At 39.1% G+C, this 21,249-nt stretch overlaps 1 protein-coding gene across 3 annotated transcripts in view; it reads left to right on the forward strand.

Moving 5' to 3' along the window:
* Window positions 1-10,342: 10,342 nt before the first annotated feature.
* Window positions 10,343-21,249, forward strand: part of UBE2J2 (ubiquitin conjugating enzyme E2 J2) — a 13,915-nt gene continuing 3,008 nt past the window's right edge. For 2 of the 3 annotated variants that reach the window (XM_083877109.1, XM_083877108.1), the window contains exons 1-6: window positions 10,343-10,511; window positions 11,738-11,868; window positions 13,675-13,715; window positions 15,187-15,289; window positions 19,110-19,248; window positions 20,381-20,461. In XM_083877109.1, coding sequence (XP_083733235.1) covers window positions 11,738-11,868; window positions 13,675-13,715; window positions 15,187-15,289; window positions 19,110-19,248; window positions 20,381-20,461 — 495 coding nt within the window. In that variant the 5' untranslated portion in view covers window positions 10,343-10,511. Of the gene's footprint in view, window positions 10,512-11,737; window positions 11,869-12,181; window positions 12,289-13,674; window positions 13,716-15,186; window positions 15,290-19,109; window positions 19,249-20,380; window positions 20,462-21,249 lie in introns of those variants that run through there. The other variant, XM_083877110.1, reaches the window with a different exon arrangement.

The raw sequence follows: 21,249 nt of genomic DNA on the forward strand, positions 1-21,249 counted from the left end.
AAAAGAATTCACTCCTTGCTCAAGAGGAAATGTGGAATAAAAATGATTTTTTTTTTTATTCCATGGAGGAGGAAATGTGGAATAAAAGGAATTTTTTATTCCATGAGGAAATGTGGAATAAAAAGAATAATTACCCAAAATTAATGTTACAAGAATTTGCTCCTGCTCATGAGGAAATGTGGAATAAAAAGGATTTTTTATTCCATGAGGAAATACAAAATAAAAAGAATAATTACCCCAAGTCAGTGTAAAAGAATTCAGCCCTTGCTCAAGAGGAAACGTGCAGTAAAAGGAGGAATTACACAAAAAGAATGTTAAAAGAATTTATCAAATACCAGGTTTTAAATCTGTAATTTTGACTCTAAAAAGCCCCAGGCAAAGGTGGGTTTTCAGAGATAATTCAGTTTTCAGGGTGGGATTTTATAATTAATCCCCTTTAAATCTGCATTGTTCAAATTCGTAGAAGGAAAAAAAAAATATTAACAAAGCAAAATAATTGAGAAAGAATCTGCAAAACAGCCCAACCCAACATTTATAATATATATTTTATATATTAAAAACACACATTTAAAAAAATTGATTTTTTTTAAATTCAATACACATTTTAAAAAAATCTGATTTTTTTTTTCAATAAAATCCAATACATGTTAAAAAAAAAAAAAAAATCCAAATTCTTTAAGGAAAGTTTAATCTACATTTTTAAAAATCTAAATTATTTTTTTAAAAAATTCAATACACATTAAAAAAACCCAATTTTTTTTCAAAAAAATCCATACATATTAAAAAAAATCCGATTTTTTTTCCAAAAAATTCAATACACATTAAAAAATAAATCTAATTTTAAAAAAAATCCAATACACATTTTAAAAAATCTGATTTTTTGAAAAAAGTTCAATACACATTTTAAAAAAAACAATTTTTTCCCCAAAATTAAAATACGCATTAAAAAAAATTGATTTTTTTCCAAAAATCCAATACATATTAAAAAAAAATCCAAATTTTTAAAATAAAATCCAATGCACATTAAAAAAAATTCCTTTTTTTTTCAATAAAATCAGTACGCATTTAAAAAAACCCAATTTTTTTTCCAAAAATCCAATACACATTAAAAAAATCCAATTTTTTAAAATAAAATCCAACACATACTAAAAAAAAATCCTATTTTTTTTTCCAAAAATCCAACACACATTAAAAAAAAATCCAAATTTTTTTCAAAATTCAACCCACATTAAAAAAAAAAAAATCCGATTTTTCCCCCCAAAAAATTTCAACACACATTTTAAAAAAATCCAAATTTTTTTTCAAAAAAAATCCAATACATAATAATAAAAAAAAATCCTATTTTTTTTTCCAAAAATCCAATACACATTTTTAAAAAAAAATCCAAATTATTTTTTTCAAAAAACCCAATACACCTTAAAAAAACCCAAAAAATTCCAAACCTTCTCCATTTACCTCAACAGAATCTCTGAACCTTTAGAGAATCCACCAAACCCAACCTCGAATTTAATCCTGAGCAGAAAAATCCTGTTGGGATTTTAAGAACTACAGGAACCCCCTGGAACTGTCCAGCCTTTTTATAGGACGGGACCGATGACGTCATCAAAAGGGGCGGGGCTGGAGGAAGAGATGATGGAAACCACTCCAGGCTGATCCAGGGAATAACAGCGAGGGAAGGAACTGGCCCGACGGGTTCGTGGGAGGTTACGCCACGGTTAAGCCGGGTTTAGGTGCCCCTGGTGTGGTCACCTCCAGGGTGCAGTCAGAGTTTCGGGGGGAAATGGGATTTCAGGGGGTTTTTCCTGCTCCTCCCATCCCAATTCCATTCCATCTCAATCCCATCCAATCTCAGTCCCATCCCAATCGCAATCCCATCCCATTCTATTCCATCCCAATTCCATCCCATCTCTGTCCCCTCCCAATCCCATCCCAATTCCATTCCATCCCAATATAACCCAATCCTATTCCCATCCAATCTCAGTCCTATCCCATTCCAATCCCATCCCATTCTATTCCATCCCAATTCCATCCCATCTCAGTCCCATTCCAATCCCATCCCAATCCCAATTCCCAATCCCATCTCAGTCCCATCCCAATTCAAACCCAATCCCATCCCAATTCCATTCCATCCCAATCCCATTCCCATCCAACCTCACTCCTGTCCCATCCCAATCCTATCCCATCCCAATCCCAATCCCATCCCATTCTATTCCATCCCAATTCCATCTCATCTCGGTCCCATTCCAATCCCAATCCCATCCCATCCCATCCAACCCACTCCACCCCGTTCCTATTCCCATCCCAATCCCCATCCGGGTTCACGCCGAGGTTACGCCAGAGTTAAGCCGGGTTTAAGTGCCCCTGGTGTGGTCACCTCCAGGGTTTTGTTTTTCCCCCATTGGGATCAGTCAGAGTTTCTGGGGGAAATGGGATTTCAGGGGTTTTTTTCCTGCTCTGGGTGGATTTCCTGCTGCTCCTCCCATTCCAACTCCATTCCATCTCAATCCCATCCCAATCCCATCCCATTCTATTCCATCCCACTTCCATCCCATATCTGTCCTATCCCAATCCCATCCCCATCCCATCCCATCCAACCCATCCCAATCCCATCCCATCCCATCCCATCCCATCCCATCCCATCCCATCCCATTCCAATCCCAATCCCATTCCCACCCCAATCCCCATCCGGGTTCGTGTGAGGTTACACCACAGTTAAACCAGGTTTAAGTGCTCCCGGTGTGGTCACATCCAGGGTTCAGTCAGAGTTTCTGGGGAAATGGGATTTCAGGGGGTTTTTTCCTGCTCTGGGTGGATTTCCTGCTGCTCCTCCCATCCCAATCCCATCCCAATTCCATTCCCATCCAATCTCAGTCCCATCTCAATCCCATCCCAATCCTATCCCATTCCAATCCCAATCCCATCCCATCTCAGTCCCATCCCATTCCAATCCCATCCAACCCATCCCAACCCCATTCCCATAGTTTCTGGGGAAATGGGATTTCAGGGTTTTTTTTCCTGCTCTGGGTTGTCTTGTCCTCAAGGGAGGATCTTTATGGGGTTTTTTTTCTGGGGTTTTTAGAGGCTGGAAGGAGATTGGGGGACTGGAGGGGTTGAAGGGGGATTGGGGGATGGGATTCCTTGGTGGGATTTCGGTGGGTTGGTGTGGATTTGCTGCTGCTCCTCCCATCCCAATTCCATTCCATCCAATCTCAGTCCTATCCCATCCCAATCCTGTCCCATCCCAATTCCATCCCATCTCAGTCCTATCCCATCCCAATCCCCATCCGGGTTCACACCGAGGTTACGCCAGAGTTAAGCCGGGTTTAAGTGCCCCGGTGTGGTCACCTCCAGGGTTTTGTTTTCCCCCATGGGGATCAGTCACAGTTTCTGGGGGAAATGGGATTTCAGGGGTTTTTTTCTTGCTCCTCCCATCCCAATCCCATCCCAATCCTATCCCAATCCCATTCCCATTCCCATCCCCATCCAATCTCAGTCCTACTCCATCCCAATCCCATCCCAATCCCATCCCAATCCCATCCCATTTTATTCCATTCCAATTCCATCCCATCTCAGTCCCATCTCAATCCCAATCCCATCCCCATCCCATCCAACCTACCCCATTCCCATTCCCACCCCAATCCCCATCCGGGTTCGTGTGAGGTTACACCAGAGTTAAACCAGGTTTAAGTGCCCCTGGTGTGGTCACCTCCAGGGTTCAGTCAGAATTTCTGGGGAAATGGGATTTCCAGGAGTTTTTTCCTGCTCCTCCCATCCCAATCTCATTCCATCCCAATTCCATCCCATCTCAGTCCCATCCCAATCCCATCCCAATTCCATTCCATCCCAATCTAACCCAATCCCATTCCCATCCAATCTCAGTCCTATCCCATCCCAGTCCTATCCCATTCGAATCCCAATCCCATCCCATTCTATTCCATCCCAATTCCATCCCATCTATGTCCTATCCCAATCCCATCCCCATCCCATTCCATCCACCCCACCCCATTCCCATTCCCATCCCAATCCCCATCCGGGTTCGTGTGAGGTTACACCAGAGTTAAGCCGGGTTTAAGCGCTCCCAGTGTCGTCACCTCCAGGGTTCAGTCAGAGTTTCTGGGGAAATGGGATTTCAGGGGGGGTTTTCCTGCTCTGGGTGGATTTCCTGCTGCTCCTCCCATCCCAATCCCATTCAAACACCAAAACCTTCTCAATGATCCCTGGACATCCAAGGGGTGACCGTGGCCCCAACTCTGGATGTGTCACCTCCTCAAATCCCAAATATTCCCAGGGTTTTATCCCAGTCCAGCTCCTATTTCTCAGCAGATCCAGTGGGACCTGTCAGAATTCCAAAGGAATCGGGGCTGGAGACCAGCAGGATCTGTGGGAATTCCAGAGGATCTGTCAGAATTCCAAAGGATCTGTCAGAATTCCAGAGGAATCAGGGCTTGGAAAACAGCAAAACCTTCTTGACGATCCGTGGAAATCCAAGGTGTGACCGTGGCCCCAACTCTGGATGTGTCACCTCCTCAAATCCCAAATATTCCCAGGTTTTTATCCCGCTCCAGCTCCAATTTCTGATCAGATCCAGTGTCAGAATTCCAAAGGAATCAGAGCTTGGAAAACACCAAAACGTTCTTGATGATCCGTGGACACCCAAGGGGTGACTGTGGCCCCAACTCTGGATGTGTCACCTCCTCAAATCCAAAATATTCCCGGGTTTTTATCCTTCCTGGTTTTTTATCCCAGTCCAGCTCCTGTTTCTCAGCAGATCCACTGTCAGAATTCCAGAGGAATCAGAGTTTGGAAAACCCCAAAACCTCCTCAACGATCCGTGGAAATCCAAGGTGTGACCGTGGCCCCAGATCTGGATGTGTCACCTCCTCAAATCCCAAATATTCCCAAATATACCAAATATTCCCGGGATTTTATCCTTTCTGGTTTTTATCCCACTCCTGCTCAGATTTCTGAGCAGATCCAGCGGGATTTATCAGAATTCCAGAGGAATCAGAGTTTGGAAAACCCCAAAACGTCCTTGATGATCCCTGGAAACCCAAGGTGTGACCACGCCGGAATTCCAACCACCATCACTCCAAGTCTTGAGCGGAAAACCAAAAAAATTCCCCAAAAAAACCAAAAAAGCAGCTTGAAATCCTGGGAAAAAAACCCTGGAAAACACTCCCAGCTCCTGGAAAAAAATCCCCCAAAATCCGATTTCTGGGGTTAATTGAATCAATGCAGGAATTTGGGGTGGGAAGTGGAGCAGAAGTCACCGAGGAGGAGGAGGAGGAGGAAGAGGAGGAGATGAAGAAACTCAACTGCGCAAGGGCAAAAAGCTCATTAGCAAATCCTAATTAATGGCGCTGATTGCGAAATGTCCCTGTCAGCAGAGCTGCCTCTCCCAAAGTTTATTTTATTTTTTTGGGATAAATCCAGCTGGAAATGCCGTGGTTTGCAGCTGGAGGGTTTCCAGGGCTTGGGGCGAGAGTTAAAAAAATATGGAATTTTTCTGGAGATGAAGGGAATTGTGGATTGGGAATAAAAAGGTCCTTTTGGAAAAAAGAAATATTTTTCTTCTTGGGAAAAAGAACATTTAAAATGGTGCTAAAGGGAAAGCTCAAAACAGCAGGACAAGGGGAAAATATTCTGGATTTTTGAATTATTTGGGAGATCCCCAAACCCGCCTTGTGCTCAGGGGGTGTTTGATCTGGGGTGTTTATTTATAGATTTATTTATTAAACATTTTTATATTTATTTTTATATACATATTGTGTATATATATATAATATTATATATATAATATTATATATTATATATTATATTTTAATTTTTATTATTTTATGTTTTTATATATTTTTACTGTATATATACTTATATATTTATAATATTTATATATTTATCTATAAAACATTGTTTCCATAGATGTTTGTATATATATATATAGGTTTTATAAATTATTTGTATTATATTTTTTGTATTTATACTGTATTTATGTGATATATTATATTTATATTTATTATGTATTTTATATAAAGATAAAGTCTCCCAGACAAAATAAAGACCAAAAAAAAAAAACTCTCCCAGACAAAATAAAGACCAAAAAACCTCCCAGATAAAACAAAGATTTAAAAAACTCCAAGACAAAAAAAGACCAAAAAAACCCCTCCCAGACAAAAAAGGGACAAAATAAACTCCCAAACAAACAAACAAACAAAAAACACCAAAAATCTCCCAAAGATAAAAAAACTCCAAGACAAAAAAAAAGACCAAAAAAACTCCCAGACAAAAAAAAAGATTAAAAACTCCCAGATAAAACAAAGACAAAAAAAAAAAAAAAATCCCCCAGATAAAACAAACAAAAAACACCAAAAATCTCCCAGACAAAAAGAAAAAGACAAAAAAAACACCTTCCAAACAAAAATAAAAGCCCAAAAATCTCCCAAACAAATCTCAGAACAATTTTAATTTCCCTTCCCACCAAAATCCCCACTGACAAATCCCAAAATCCCTTCAAAAACCCACCTGAGAAGCTGCAAAATCCTGGAACTTTTCCATTCCTCGGCCAAATATTTTTATTTTTTATTATTTTTTCCCCCTTCAGTTGCTTCACCCGCAGCTGTGATGACTCGGGGGTTAATTGTTAATTGAGTCGTTAATTACTGTTTGTCCCCAGCCTGGCTGGTGTCACCTCCCCTGGCATGGCTTTGTCACCTCCTCTGGGTTAAACACGGCTTGGAGTCATTCCAGCCTCCTTTAAAATGTTATTTTTTTAATGGGATATTCCTTGATTTGAGTGGGAATTTTGTGCTTGATTCTGAATTATTTTGTCATTTCCAACAGGTCAAATCTCCAGATGGGAAATGCTCAGGGTTCAGAGCTGGAAGTGATGGAAGGGAATTCAGGAGGGCAGGATGTAATTATTTTGAATAATCCCTGTGATCTTTTGTGTTATTTTTTTTTTAAAGGACCTTGCCATCCTCTCAGGGGAAAATTTCTTCCCAAAATGCATCTAAATCTTCACGTTTTCTGTCCTGTCTCTCCATAAACAGCCTCTCTCCACCTTCCCTTTTATGCACACTGGGAATCTGAGGAAAATATTTATATTTATAGTAAAATAAAATTTAAAAAAAAAAAAAAAAAAAAAAACCCACAAAAAAAAACCACCCTGTGGCAAATCCCTCAGGAAAGGAAAATAACACCATGACCCTTTTCAATCCCTATTCTCTGTTTTATGCACATCGGGAATCTGAAGAAAATATTATTATTTACTTTTTAAAAACTATAGCAAATCCTTCAGGAAAGGAAAATAAAGCAACACCACAACCCTTTTCACTCCTCATTTTCCCTTTTATACACACTGAGAATCTGAGGAAAATATTTATATTTATAACATAAAAGCCACCTGTGGCCAATCCCTCAGGAAAGGAAAATAAAACAACACCACGACCCTTTTCAAATCCTCATCTTTCCTTTTATGCACAGCAGGAATCTGAGAAAAATATTCACATTTATTAAAAAAACCTATGGCCAACCCTTCAGGAAAGGAAAATAAAACAACACCGCGACTCTTTTCAAATCGAGCACTTTATTTTTTTTTTAATTTTAAAGTGTTTGTGGGTCCCTTTTTCCCCCTCAGCATCTGCCACACAACCAAAGCCACTCCAGGAACGCTCGGACACCTCTGCCCTGCCCAGGCTGGGATCCTTGAGTGCTGTGTCCAGTTTAGGATGGACATTGAGTGCTGTGTCCAGTTCAGGATGGACACTGAGTGCTGTGTCCAGTTCAGGATGGACACTGAGTGCTGTGTCCAGTTCAGGATGGACACTGAGTGCTGTGTCCAGTTCAGGATGGACATTGAGTGCTGTGTCCAGTTTAAGATGGACACTGAGTGCTGTGTCCAGTTCAGGGTGGACACTGAGTGCTGTGTCCAGTTTGGGATGGACACTGAGTGCTGTGTCCAGTTCAGGATGGACACTGAGTGCTGTGTCCAGTTTGGGATGGACACTGAGTGCTGTGTCCAGTTCTGGGTGTCTCAGGATGGACACTGAGTGCTGTGTCCAGTTCTGGGTGTCTCAGGATGGACACTGAGTGATGTGTCCAGTTCTGGGTGTCTCAGGATGGACACTGAGTGCTGTGTCCAGTTCAGGGTGGACACTGAGTGCTGTGTCCAGTTTAGGATGGACATTGAGTGCTGTGTCCAGTTTAAGATGGACATTGAGTGCTGTGTCCAGTTTAGGATGGACATTGAGTGCTGTGTCCAGTTCGGGATGGACATTGAGTGCTGTGTCCAGTTTAGGATGGACACTGAGTGCTGTGTCCAGTTATGGGATGGACACTGAGTGCTGTGTCCAGTTATGGGATGGACACTGAGTGCTGTGTCCAGTTCAGGATGGACACTGAGTGATGTGTCCAGTTCTGGGTGTCTCAGGATGGACACTGAGTGCTGTGTCCAGTTCAGGATGGACATTGAGTGCTGTGTCCAGTTCAGGATGGACACTGAGTGCTGTGTCCAGTTCAGGATGGACACTGAGTGCTGTGTCCAGTTCAGGATGGACACTGAGGGCTGTGTCCAGTTCAGGATGGACACTGAGGGCTGTGTCCAGTTCAGGATGGACACTGAGTGCTGTGTCCAGTTCAGGATGGACACTGAGGGCTGTGTCCAGTTCAGGATGGACACTGAGTGCTGTGTCCAGTTTGGGACGGACATTGAGTGCTGTGTCCAGTTCTGGGTGTCTCAGGATGGACACTGAGTGCTGTGTCCAGTTCAGGATGGACATTGAGTGCTGTGTCCAGTTCAGGATGGACACTGAGTGCTGTGTCCAGTTCAGGATGGACATTGAGTGCTGTGTCCAGTTTAAGATGGACACTGAGTGCTGTGTCCAGTTCAGGGTGGACACTGAGTGCTGTGTCCAGTTCGGGATGGACACTGAGTGCTGTGTCCAGTTCAGGATGGACATTGAGTGCTGTTCCAGTTCAGGATGGACACTGAGTGCTGTGTCCAGTTCAGGGTGGACACTGAGTGCTGTGTCCAGTTCGGGATGGACACTGAGTGCTGTGTCCAGTTCAGGATGGACATTGAGTGCTGTTCCAGTTCAGGATGGACACTGAGTGCTGTGTCCAGTTCTGGATGGACATTGAGTGCTGTGTCCAGTTCAGGATGGACATTGAGTGCTGTGTCCAGTTCGGGATGGACACTGAGTGCTGTGTCCAGTTCAGGGTGGACACTGAGTGCTGTGTCCAGTTCAGGATGGACATTGAGTGCTGTGTCCAGTTTAGGATGGACACTGAGTGCTGTGTCCAGTTCAGGATGGACATTGAGTGCTGTGTCCAGTTCAGGGTGGACACTGAGTGCTGTGTCCAGTTCAGGATGGACATTGAGTGCTGTGTCCAGTTTGGGATGGACACTGAGTGCTGTGTCCAGTTCAGGATGGACATTGAGTGCTGTGTCCAGTTTGGGATGGACATTGAGTGCTGTGTCCAGTTTGGGATGGACACTGAGTGCTGTGTCCAGTCTAGGATGGACACTGAGTGCTGTGTCCAGCTCTGGGTGTCTCAGGATGGACATTGAGTGCTGTGTCCAGTTCTGGCCCCTCAGTTCAGGAAGGACATTGAGACAGTTGAACGTGTCCAGAGGAGGCAACAAATCTGGTGAAGGGATTGGAAAACAAACCATAAGAAGAACAGCTGAGGGAGCTGGGGGTGTTTATCCTGGAGAAAAGGAGACTCAGAGGTGACTTTATCACCCTCCACAACCCCCTGAAAGGTGCCTGTGCTCAGCTGGGGTTGGTTTGTTTCTCCACTGACAGGAGAGGACACAATCTTAACCTGCACCAAGGGAAATACAGGTTGGATATTAAGAAGAATTTTTTCACAAAAAGAGTGATTCAATACTGGAATTATGTGCCCAGGGAGGTGATGGAATCCCCATCCCTGGGTGTGTTTAAAAGGAAACTGGATGTGGCACTCGATATGACCCAGTTGAGGTGTCAGGGCTGGGTTGGACTCGATGATCTTGAAGGTCTCTTCCAACCTAGAAAATTCTGTGATTTTGTGAATTATTCTGTGAATTCTATGACCTTGAAGGTCCCTTCCAACCTACACATTCTTTGAATTCTGTCATCTTAAAGGTCTCTTCCAAGCTAGAAAATTCTGTGAATTCTGTGTATTCTGTGACCTTGAAGGTCTCTTCCAACCTAGAAAATTCTTTAATTCTGTGAATTCTGCGACCGGCCCTCTCTCTCCTCACGGTTCCCGCCACAGAAACGGCGGCAATGACGCCACCGGAACCGGAAGTGAAACAACAGGAAGTCACTCCGCTCCTTTCCCGGAAGTGCCGCCCCGCGCCGCCATTTCGGCCGGAGGAGCCGTGAGGGAGCCGCGGCCGCCGCCGATCCCGCCCCGCTCCCGCTGCCGCCGCCGGCGCGGCCCCGCCGCTCCCCCCTGCCTCCCTTCCTCCCTCCCTCCCGCGGCCGCGGCCAGGAGAGGCCGCCCCGGGGCTTGGCGGCGGCGGAGAGGTGAGCGGGGCCTGGGCCGGTGCCGGCGGCGGGCGGGGTGTTCGCTGTGGTGTCTCCCCTCATCGCTCTCTCCCCTCATCGCTCTCTCCCTTTCTCCTTCTCTCCTTTACTCGTCTCTGTTTGTTTCTTTCTCTTCTCCTTTCCTTTTCCACCTTTTTCTTCTTTCTTTCAGTGCTTCTCTGCCGCTTCCTCCTTTCCTCCCTTTCATTCCCTCCCTTCCTTCCCTTTCTGTCCTTCCCCTTTCCCCCCCCATTTTTATCCCCCTTTTCTCTCTCTTTCTCCTCTCCCACACTTTCCTCTTTCCTTTCTTGTCTTTCTCTCTGGTTCCTCTTTCCCGTCTCTCACTTTAATTCCCTCTTTCCCCTTTTTCTTCTCAGTCCCTCGCTCCTCACCTCTCTCCTTTTTCCTTCATTTTATCCCTTTTTATCCTTATTTTTCTCCTTTTCTCCTGTCTCTTTCAGTTCCTCCCTTCCTCTTTCCCTTTCTCCCCTCTTTTCCCTATTCCCCCCTTTTCTTGTTTTTTTTTCCTTGTTTTTTTTTCCTTGTTTTTTTTCCCTTGTTTTTTTTTCCTTGTTTTTTTTTCCTTGTTTTTTTTTTCCTTGGTTTTTTTTCCTTGTTTTTTTTCCTTGTTTTTTTTCCTTGTTTTTTTTTTCCTTGTTTTTTTTCCTTGTTTTTTTTCCTTGTTTTTTTTCCTTGTTTTTTTTTCCTTGTTTTTTTTTCCTTGTTTTTTTTTCCTTGTTTTTTTTTCCTTGTTTTTTTTTCCTTGTTTTTTTTCCTTGTTTTTTTTTCCTTGTTTTTTTCCCCTGTTTTTTCCCTTGTTTTCTTTCCTTGTTTTCCCCCCTTCTCTCCCTTTTTCCCCCTTTTCCCCCTTATTTTTAATTAATTTTTTCCTTATTTTTTCTTATTTTCCCCCTTATTTATTTCCCACCTTTTTCTCCATATTTCCTTCCTTTTTTTCCTTATTTTTTTCTTTTCCCCCTTATTTTTTCCTTATTTCTTCCTTATTTTTTCCATTTCTTTTTCCCTTATTTTCTCCCGCTTTTTTTCCTTAATTTTCCGTATTTTCTCCCTCTTTTTTCCTTATTTTTCCTTGGTTTTGCCCCTTTTTCTCCCTTATTTTTCCCTCCTCTCAGAGAAACCCTCTCTGAATCTCCGTGCCCATTAAAACAACCTTAATGACTGAATTGAACTTTAATTAATTACCCTAACGAGGTGTTGTTAATTAGATGAGCAGCAGCAGCAACAAGAGGGCCCCGACCACGGCGACTCAGAGGCTGAAACAGGATTATCTGAGGATCAAAAAGGACCCCGTGCCTTATATCTGTGCTGAGCCCCTGCCCTCCAACATCCTCGAGTGGTGAGGTTTGGGATTTGGGGTTTGGGATGGGATTGGGTTTTGGGAAATGGGATTTGGGGTTTGGGAAATGGGATTTGGGATTGGGGATTATCTGAGGATCAAAAAGGACCCCGTGCCTTATATCTGTGCTGAGCCCCTGCCCTCCAACATCCTCGAGTGGTGAGGTTTGGGATTTGGGGTTTGGGAAATGGGATTTGGGGTTTGGGATTATCTGAGGATCAAAAAGGGCCCAGTGCCTTATATCTGTGCTGAGCCCCTGCCCTCCAACATCCTCGAGTGGTGAGGTTTGGGATTTGGGGTTTGGGAAATGGGATTTGGGGTTTGGGAAATGGGATTTGGGGTTTGGGATTATCTGAGGATCAAAAAGGACCCCGTGCCTTATATCTGTGCTGAGCCCCTGCCCTCCAACATCCTCGAGTGGTCAGTGGGGATTGGGATGGGATTTGGGGGGTTTGGGGTTTGGGAAATGGGGGAGGATCAAAAAGGACCCCGTGCCTTATATCTGTGCTGAGCCCCTGCCCTCCAACAGCCCGGAATGGTGAGGTTTGGGATTTGGGGGATTGGGATGGGATTTGGGGGTTTGGGAATGAGATATGGGGATTTAGGAATGAGATTTGGGGATCTGTGCTGAGCCCCTGCCCTCCAACATCCTGGAATAGTGAGATTTGGGATTTTGGGGAATTTGGGATGGGATTTGGCAGATTTGGGGGTTTGGGAATGAGATATGGGGATTTGGGAATGGGATTTGGGGATCTGTACTGAGCCCCTGCCCTCCAACATCCTGGAATGGTGGGATTTATGTTTGGGGGGATTTGGGATAGGATTTGAGGAATTTGGGATGAGAATTGGGGATCTGTGCTGAGCCCCTGCATTCCAACATCCTGGAATGGTGGGATTGGGAACGAGGTGGGAATTGGAGGGGGAGTGTTGGAAATAGAGAATTGGGGTGAGATTTGGGGATGGGAAATGGGGTGGGAATTGGAAAGGAAGAGTTGGAAATAGGGAATTGGGGATGGAGAATTGAGTGGGAATTGGGGTGGGAATTGGGAATGGGAGTGGGGTGGGAATTGGGGATGGGGATTGGAGGAGGGGGAGAGTTGGAAATGGGGAACTGGGGGTGAGGATTGGGGTGGGAATTGGGGATGGAAATGGGGGAGGGAATTGAGGATGGAATTGAAGATGGGGGTGGGAATTGGGGATGGAGGACTGGAGGTGGGGAATTGTGATGGGAATTGGGGATGGAGCACTGGAGGTGGGGGTTTGGGATGGGAATTGGGGTGGGGATTGGAGGAGGAGAGCTGGACATGAGGAATTAGGAATGGGGTTTGGAGGTGGAAATTGAGGATTGGGATGGGAATTGGGCGTGGAGGACTCTGGAGGCAGAGAATTGGGGATGGAAATTGGGGTGGGAATTGGGATGAGAATTGGGATTGGAATTGGATTTTGGGATGGAAATTGGGGTGGACATTGAAGGAGGGAATTGAGGATGGGGATGGAAATTGGGGAGGGAATTGGGCATGGAGGACTCTGGAAAATTGGGGATGGAAATTGGGGTGGGAATCAGCAGGAATTGAGATGAGAATTTGGGTTGAATTTGGATTTGGGGATGGAAATTGGGATGGGAATTGAGGATGGAGATGGGACTTAGGGAGGGAATTTAGGATTATTTTCCCCTCCTGGAGATCTCCCAGTCTCTCCACTCTGACCCTGGGCAGGAGGAGAAGGAAACTCTGCCTGAGCTTGATCCTGGGGAGGGTTTTTTTGGGATATTTGTAATTTCTCACTCTTCCATCCCTTTTTTTCCAGGCACTACGTGGTGAGGGGCCCTGAGCTCACCCCCTATGAAGGTAAATCCCCCTCAGGAATTTCCAGGGCTGGGAAAAAATAAAATAATCCCACTAAAAACAGCTCCAAAAATTGGAGAGAGAGAGGAAGAAATGGGGATGATTCAAAAGCTTTGATAAAATAAGATTTAAGTTAAAATAAGAGCAAATATTCTTAAATTTCTTCATGTTTTATAGGAGATGTTTTGTAATTTATGGCAAAAATAATTTCAGAAATTCCCATTTTGTTCTCAGGGAACTGAGATTAAAATTAATTTTTAATTAATTTAAATTTAAACCATTTTTAGGGTAGTTTAGGAGAAGAAATAAAGCAGGGGAATAGTTAATAAATATAATTTAATATGTATTTATTAAATAGAATTTATTTAACCTGTTTTTGGGAAGTTTAGAAGGAATAAAGGAGGGGAAATAAAATGGGAATTATTTATTAAATATAATTAAATATATGTTTAATAAATATAATTTGTTTAACCCATTTGTAGGAAGTTTAAGAGAAGGAATAAAGCAAGGGGATTGGAGTGGGAATTAGTTATTAAGTATAATTTAATATATATTAAATATAATTTATTTAACCCATTTTTGGGATATTTAGGAGAAGAAATAAAGCAGAGGAATTGGGATGGGAATTACAGTGGGAATTAATTATTAAATATAGTTTAATATATATTTATTAAATTTATTTAACCCATTTTTGAATTGTTTGATAGAAGGATTAAAGCAGAAGATTTGGGGATGGAAATTAGAATTGGGAAGGGAATTGAAGTGGAAAATATTTATTAAATTAAATTTATTTCGCCCATTTTTGAATTGTTTAGGAGAAGGAATAAAGGGAATTGGGAATGGGATGGGAACTGGAATTGGAATGGGAATTAATTATGAAATGTCATTTATTTAACCCATTTTTGGGTTGTTTAGGAGAAGAAACAAAGCAAGGGGAATTGAAGTGGAAATTATTTATTAAATATAATTTATTTAACCCATTTTTGAGTTGTTTAGGAGAAGGAATAAAGGGAATTGGGGATGGGAACTGGAATTGGAGTGGGAATTAATTATGAAATATCATTTATTTAACACATTTTTTTGGCTATTTAGGAGAAGGAATAAAACAAGTGAATTGGGGATGAGAATTGGAATCAGGGTTGGAATTATATGTTAAATATAATTTATTTAACCCATTTTTGGGGGTATTTAGGAGAAAGAAAAAAGCAAAGGAATTGGAGTGGGAATTATTTATTAAATGTCATTTATTTAATCCAGTTTTGGGAGGTTTAGGAGAAGGAATAAAGGGAATTGGGATGGGAATTGGAATTGGGATGGAAAATGGGGATGGAAATTTGAGTGGGAATTAATTATGAAATATCATTTATTTAACCCATTTTTTTGGGTATTTACGAGAAGAAACAAAACAAGAGAACTGGAATTGGGGTGGGAACCATTTGTGAACTCTAATTAATCAGTAATTATTTAATCCCAGGTGGATATTACCACGGCAAACTGATCTTCCCCCGCGAGTTCCCCTTCAAACCCCCCAGTATTTATATGATCACCCCCAACGGGAGGTTCAAATGCAACACCAGGTAAAAAAATCCCCAAAATCCACCCAAAATCAGCCCTGACTCAGTTTTTTAGGGAGTTTTTTAAGCCTTTTTTTTTTTTTTTGAAGTTTAGGAAAAAATAAAGCCAGAGGAATTGGGATGAGAATTGGAATTGTTTATTAAATGTCATTTATTAAATCCAATTTTGGGAGTTTTAAGAGAAGGAATAAAGGGAATTGGGGATGGGAATTGGAGTGGAATATAGTTATTAAATATAATTTATTTAACCCATTTTTGACTAGTTCAGGAAGGAGAAGGAATAAAGCAAGGGAGTATTTGAGTATTAAATCCATTTTTCATTATTTCACCCATTTTTGGGTATTAAACCCATTTTTTATTATTTAACCCATATTTTGGGTACTAAACCCATTAATAAGCCCTTTTTCTGGGTTAAATCTTATTAACCCCATTTTTTATTATTTAACCCATTTTTGGGTATTAAACCTATTATTTACCCCATTTTTTATGATTTAACCCATTTTTTGGGTTAAATATCATTAAACCCATTTTTTATTATTAAACCCATTTTTTAATATTTAACCCATATTTTGGGTATTAAACCCATTATTTACCCCATTTTTTATTATTTAACACATTATTTCACCCATTTTTTGGGTATTAAACCCATTTTTTTATTATTTAATCCATTTTTGGGTATTAAACCCATTACTAAACCCATTTTTTATTATTCAACCCATCATTAACCCCATTTTTTTATTATTTGCCCCATTTTGGGGTTAAATCTCATTAACCCCACACTATTAACCCCATTTTTTATTATTTAACCCATTTTTTGGGTTAAATATTATTAAACCCATTCTTTATTATTTAACCCATTTTTGGGTATTAAACCCATTATTAACCCCAGTTTTTATCATTTAACCCATTTTTTTGGGTTAAATATTATTAAACCCATTTTTTATTATTAAACCCATTTTTTAATATTTAACCCATATTTTGGGTATTAAACCCATTATTTACCCCATTTTTTATTATTTAACGCATTATTTCACCCACTTTTTGGGTATTAAAGCCATATTTTTATTATTTAACCCATTTTTTATTACTTAACCCATCATTAAACCCATTTTTTTTTGTATTAAACCCATCATTAAACCCATTTTTTTATCATTTAACCCATTTTTTGGGGGTTAAATATCATTAAACCCATATTATTAAACCCATTTTTTATTATTTAACTCATTATTTAACCCATTAAACAATTATTTAACCCATTAAACAATTATTTAACCCATTTTTGGGTGTGTTTTGGGCCAGGCTGTGTCTGTCCATCACGGATTTCCACCCCGACACGTGGAACCCGGCGTGGTCGGTGTCCACCATCGTGCTGGATTTAACCCACTATTAAACCCATTTTTTTATTACTTAACCCATTATTTAGCCCATTATTAAACCCATATTTTATTATTCAACCTATCATTAAACCCATTTTTGGGTATTAAACCCATTTTTTATTATTTAACTCATTATTTAACCCATTTTTTCGGTTAAATATTATTAAACCCATTTTTTTATTATTTAACCCATTATTAAAGCCATTTTTTATTATTTAACCCATTTTTTGGGCATTGAACCCATTATTAAACCCACTTTTTATTATTTAACCCATATTTTGGGTATTCAATCCATTATTAAACCCATTTTTTATTATTAAACCCATTTTTTTAATATTTAACCCATTTTTAACCCATTTTTGGGTATTAAACCCATCATTAAACCCATTTTTTTTTTACTTAACCCATCATTAACCCCATTTTTTATCATTTAACCCATTTTTGGGATTAAATATCATTAACCCCATATTATTATTTTTTTATTATTATTATTTAACCCATTAAATAATTATTTAACCCATTTTTTGGGTATTACACCCATTTTTATTAATTAACCCATATTTTGGGTATTAAACCCATTATTTACCCCATTTTTTATTATTTAACCCATATTTTGGGTCTTCAATCCATTATTAAACCCATTTTTTAATATTTAACCCATTTTTTAACCCATATTTTGGGTATTAAACCCATTATTTACCCCATTTTTTATTATTTAACACATTATTTCACCCATTTTTTGGGTATTAAACCCATTTTTTTATTATTTAATCCATTTTTGGGTATTAAACCCATTACTAAACCCATTTTTTATTATTCAACCCATCATTAACCCCATTTTTTTATTATTTGCCCCATTTTGGGGTTAAATCTCATTAACCCCACACTATTAACCCCATTTTTTATTATTTAACCCATTTTTTGGGTTAAATATTATTAAACCCATTCTTTATTATTTAACCCATTTTTGGGTATTAAACCCATTATTTACCCCATTTTTTATTATTTAACCCATATTTTGGGTATTAAACCCATTATTAACCCCAGTTTTTATCATTTAACCCATTTTTTTGGGTTAAATATTATTAAACCCATTTTTTATTATTAAACCCATTTTTTAATATTTAACCCATATTTTGGGTATTAAACCCATTATTTACCCCATTTTTTATTATTTAACGCATTATTTCACCCATTTTTTGGGTATTAAAGCCATATTTTTATTATTTAACCCATTTTTTATTACTTAACCCATCATTAAACCCATTTTTTTTGTATTAAACCCATCATTAAACCCATTTTTTTATCATTTAACCCATTTTTTGGGGTTAAATATCATTAAACCCATATTATTAACCCCATTTTTTATTATTTAACCCATTTTTTTGGGTTAAATATTATTAAACCCATTTTTTATTATTTAACCCATTTTTTGGGTATTGAACCCATTATTAAACCCACTTTTTATTATTTAACCCATATTTTGGGTATTAAACCCATTATTAACCCCATTTTTTATTATTTAAACCATTTTTTGGGTATTGACCCCATCATTAAACCCATTTTTGGGTATTAACCCCATTTTTTATTATTTAACCCATTTACTTTTGGGTATTAAACCCATCATTAAACCCATCTTTTTATTATTTAACCCATATTTTGGGTATTCAATCCATTATTAAACCCATTTTTTATTATTAAACCCATTTTTTTAATATTTAACCCATTTTAACCCATATTTTGGGTATTAAACCCATTATTTACCCCATTTTTTATTATTTAACACATTATTTCACCCATTTTTTGGGTATTAAACCCATTTTTTTATTATTTAATCCATTTTTGGGTATTAAACCCATTACTAAACCCATTTTTTATTATTCAACCCATCATTAACCCCGTTTTTTTATTATTTGCCCCATTTTGGGGTTAAATCTCATTAACCCCACACTATTAACCCCATTTTTTATTATTTAACCCATTTTTTTGGGTTAAATATTATTTACCCCATTTTTTATTATTTAACCCATTTTTGGGTATTAAACCCATTATTAACCCCAGTTTTTATCATTTAACCCATTTTTTTGGGTTAAATATTATTAAACCCATTTTTTATTATTAAACCCATTTTTTAATATTTAACCCATATTTTGGGTATTAAACCCATTATTTACCCCATTTTTTATTATTTAACGCATTATTTCACCCATTTTTTGGGTATTAAACCCATTTTTTTATTATTTAACCCATTTTTGGGTATTAAACCCATCATTAAACCCATTTTTTTTGTATTAAACCCATCATTAAACCCATTTTTTATCATTTAACCCATTTTGTGGGTTAAATATCATTAAACCCATATTATTAAACCCATTTTTTTATTACTTAACCCATTATTTAACCAATTTTTTATAATTTAACCCATTTTTGGGTGTGTTTTGGGCCAGGCTGTGTCTGTCCATCACGGATTTCCACCCCGACACGTGGAACCCGGCGTGGTCGGTGTCCACCATCCTCACGGGGCTGCTCAGCTTCATGGTGGAGAAAGGGCCCACCCTGGGCAGCATCGAGACCTCCGAGTTCACCGTGAGTGCCTGGGGGGGAAAATTTGGGGGTAAAAACTGTTTGGGGTTCATGGTTTTACCACAGGATGAAAAATTCACAATATTTCCATCGGTAGATGTCAATGGCGATCACAGGTTTGGTGTTCAAAGTGTTAAAATTGACTTGGGAAGGTCTGGGAATTGGGGAAAATTGAGGAATTTGCGAGATCTCAGGGGTAAAACCTGCTTGGGGTTCATGGTTTTACCAGAGGGTCAAAAATTAACAATATTTCTGTCTGTAACATCCATTGTAGTCAATGGCGCTCACAGATTTGGTGTTCAAAGTGTTAAAATCCACTTGGGAAGGTCTGAGAATTTGGGAAAATTGGGGAATTTGGGAGATCTCAGGGGTAAAATCTGCTTGGGGTTCAGAGTTTTCCCACAAGATCAAAAATTAACAAAAGTTCTATCTAAAACCATCAAATTTAGTTAAAAATGCTCAAAAATTTGGTGTTTGAAGTGTTAAAATCCACTTGGGAAGATTTGGGAGAATTTGGGATAAAACATGTCTGGGGTTCACAGTTTTACCAGAGGATCAAAAATTAACAAGAAGTCTACCTAAAAACATTGATTTTAGGGAAAAATGTTCAATTTGAAGAGCTACAAACCACTAGGGAAGCTTTGGGAAATTTGGGATAAAACCTGTTTGGGGTTCCCAGTCTTTCCCACTGGATCAAAAATGAACAAAAATTCCACCTAAAAACATCAATTTTAGTGAAAAACGCTCCAAAATTTGGTGTTTTGAGAGTCACAAACCACTTGGGAACCTTTGGGACTCTGCAAACATCAATTTTCAGTTGTAGAAACTCACAAATTTCATGTTTGAAGTGTTAAAATCAAAAATAAATAATGTAAAACCTGTTTGGAGTTCCCAGCCTTGATCACAAAATCTTCATCCCAACAGGATCAAAAAATTAACCCAAATTTCTCCCTAAAAACATCAATTTTTAGGGAAAAATCCTCAAAATTTTGATGTTTTGAGAGTTAAAGACCCACTTTGCAACATTCTTATGGTAACGAGGGGTGGAATTAAAATGAATTAATTGAATTTTGATAAAATTTGATGAATTTTTGACTGAATTTTGATGAAAAAAATCTGTTTTTTCTCTCCCCAGAAAAGGCAGCTGGCTGCACAGAGCTTGGCATTTAATTTAAAAGATAAAGTCTTCTGTGAGCTCTTCCCTGAGGTGGTGGAGGTAAGGAAATATTCCTGAATTATTTTTTTTTCCAGCCAAAATTCCCCTTTTTTTGGGGTTTCTCCTGTTCAGGGTTTTTCCCAGCCTTGGGGGTTGATTGGGAAAAATCTAAGTTTTATTTCTGAATAATTAAAATTAAAATTAAAATAAAATAAAATAAAATAAATTCTGAATAATTAAAATTAAATTCTGAATAATTAAAATTCAATTAAAAATAATTTAATTCTGAATAATAAAAAAAAATTCACACAGAGTAAAAGGCTGAAGGAGAGTGGAGGGGGAAAAAAAGAGATTATTTCAATTTAAAAGGGATTATTAAAGAGATTATTTTAAAGAGATTTATTAAAAGCCTCCAAATCATCCCAATTTCCCTTTTTACCACTCAATTCTGTCCCTTTTTACAGGAAATCAAATTAAAACACCAAAATTATCCCAAATTCCACTTTTCCTCTGCAGGAAATCAAATAAAAGCCCCAAAATCATCCCAATTTCCCTTTTTACCAATTCAATTCTCTCCCTTTTTACAGGAAATGAAATTAAAACATCCAAATCTTCCCAGTTTCCACTTTCTCATTCCATTTTCTCTTTCCCTGTGCAGAAAATGAAACAAAAACCCCCAAATGATCCCAGTTTTCTTTTCTTCCCCCTCTCAATTCTTTCCCCTCTGCAGGAAATCAAATTAACTCCCAAATCACCCCAAATTCCATTGAATTTTCTCAACAAAAACACCCAAATCACCCCAATTTCCCTTTTTACCATTCAATTCTCTCCCTTTTTACAGGAAATTT

Source organism: Zosterops lateralis, assembly GCF_965231275.1.
Source record: "Zosterops lateralis genome assembly, chromosome: 22".
Classification (NCBI taxonomy): domain Eukaryota; kingdom Metazoa; phylum Chordata; class Aves; order Passeriformes; family Zosteropidae; genus Zosterops; species Zosterops lateralis.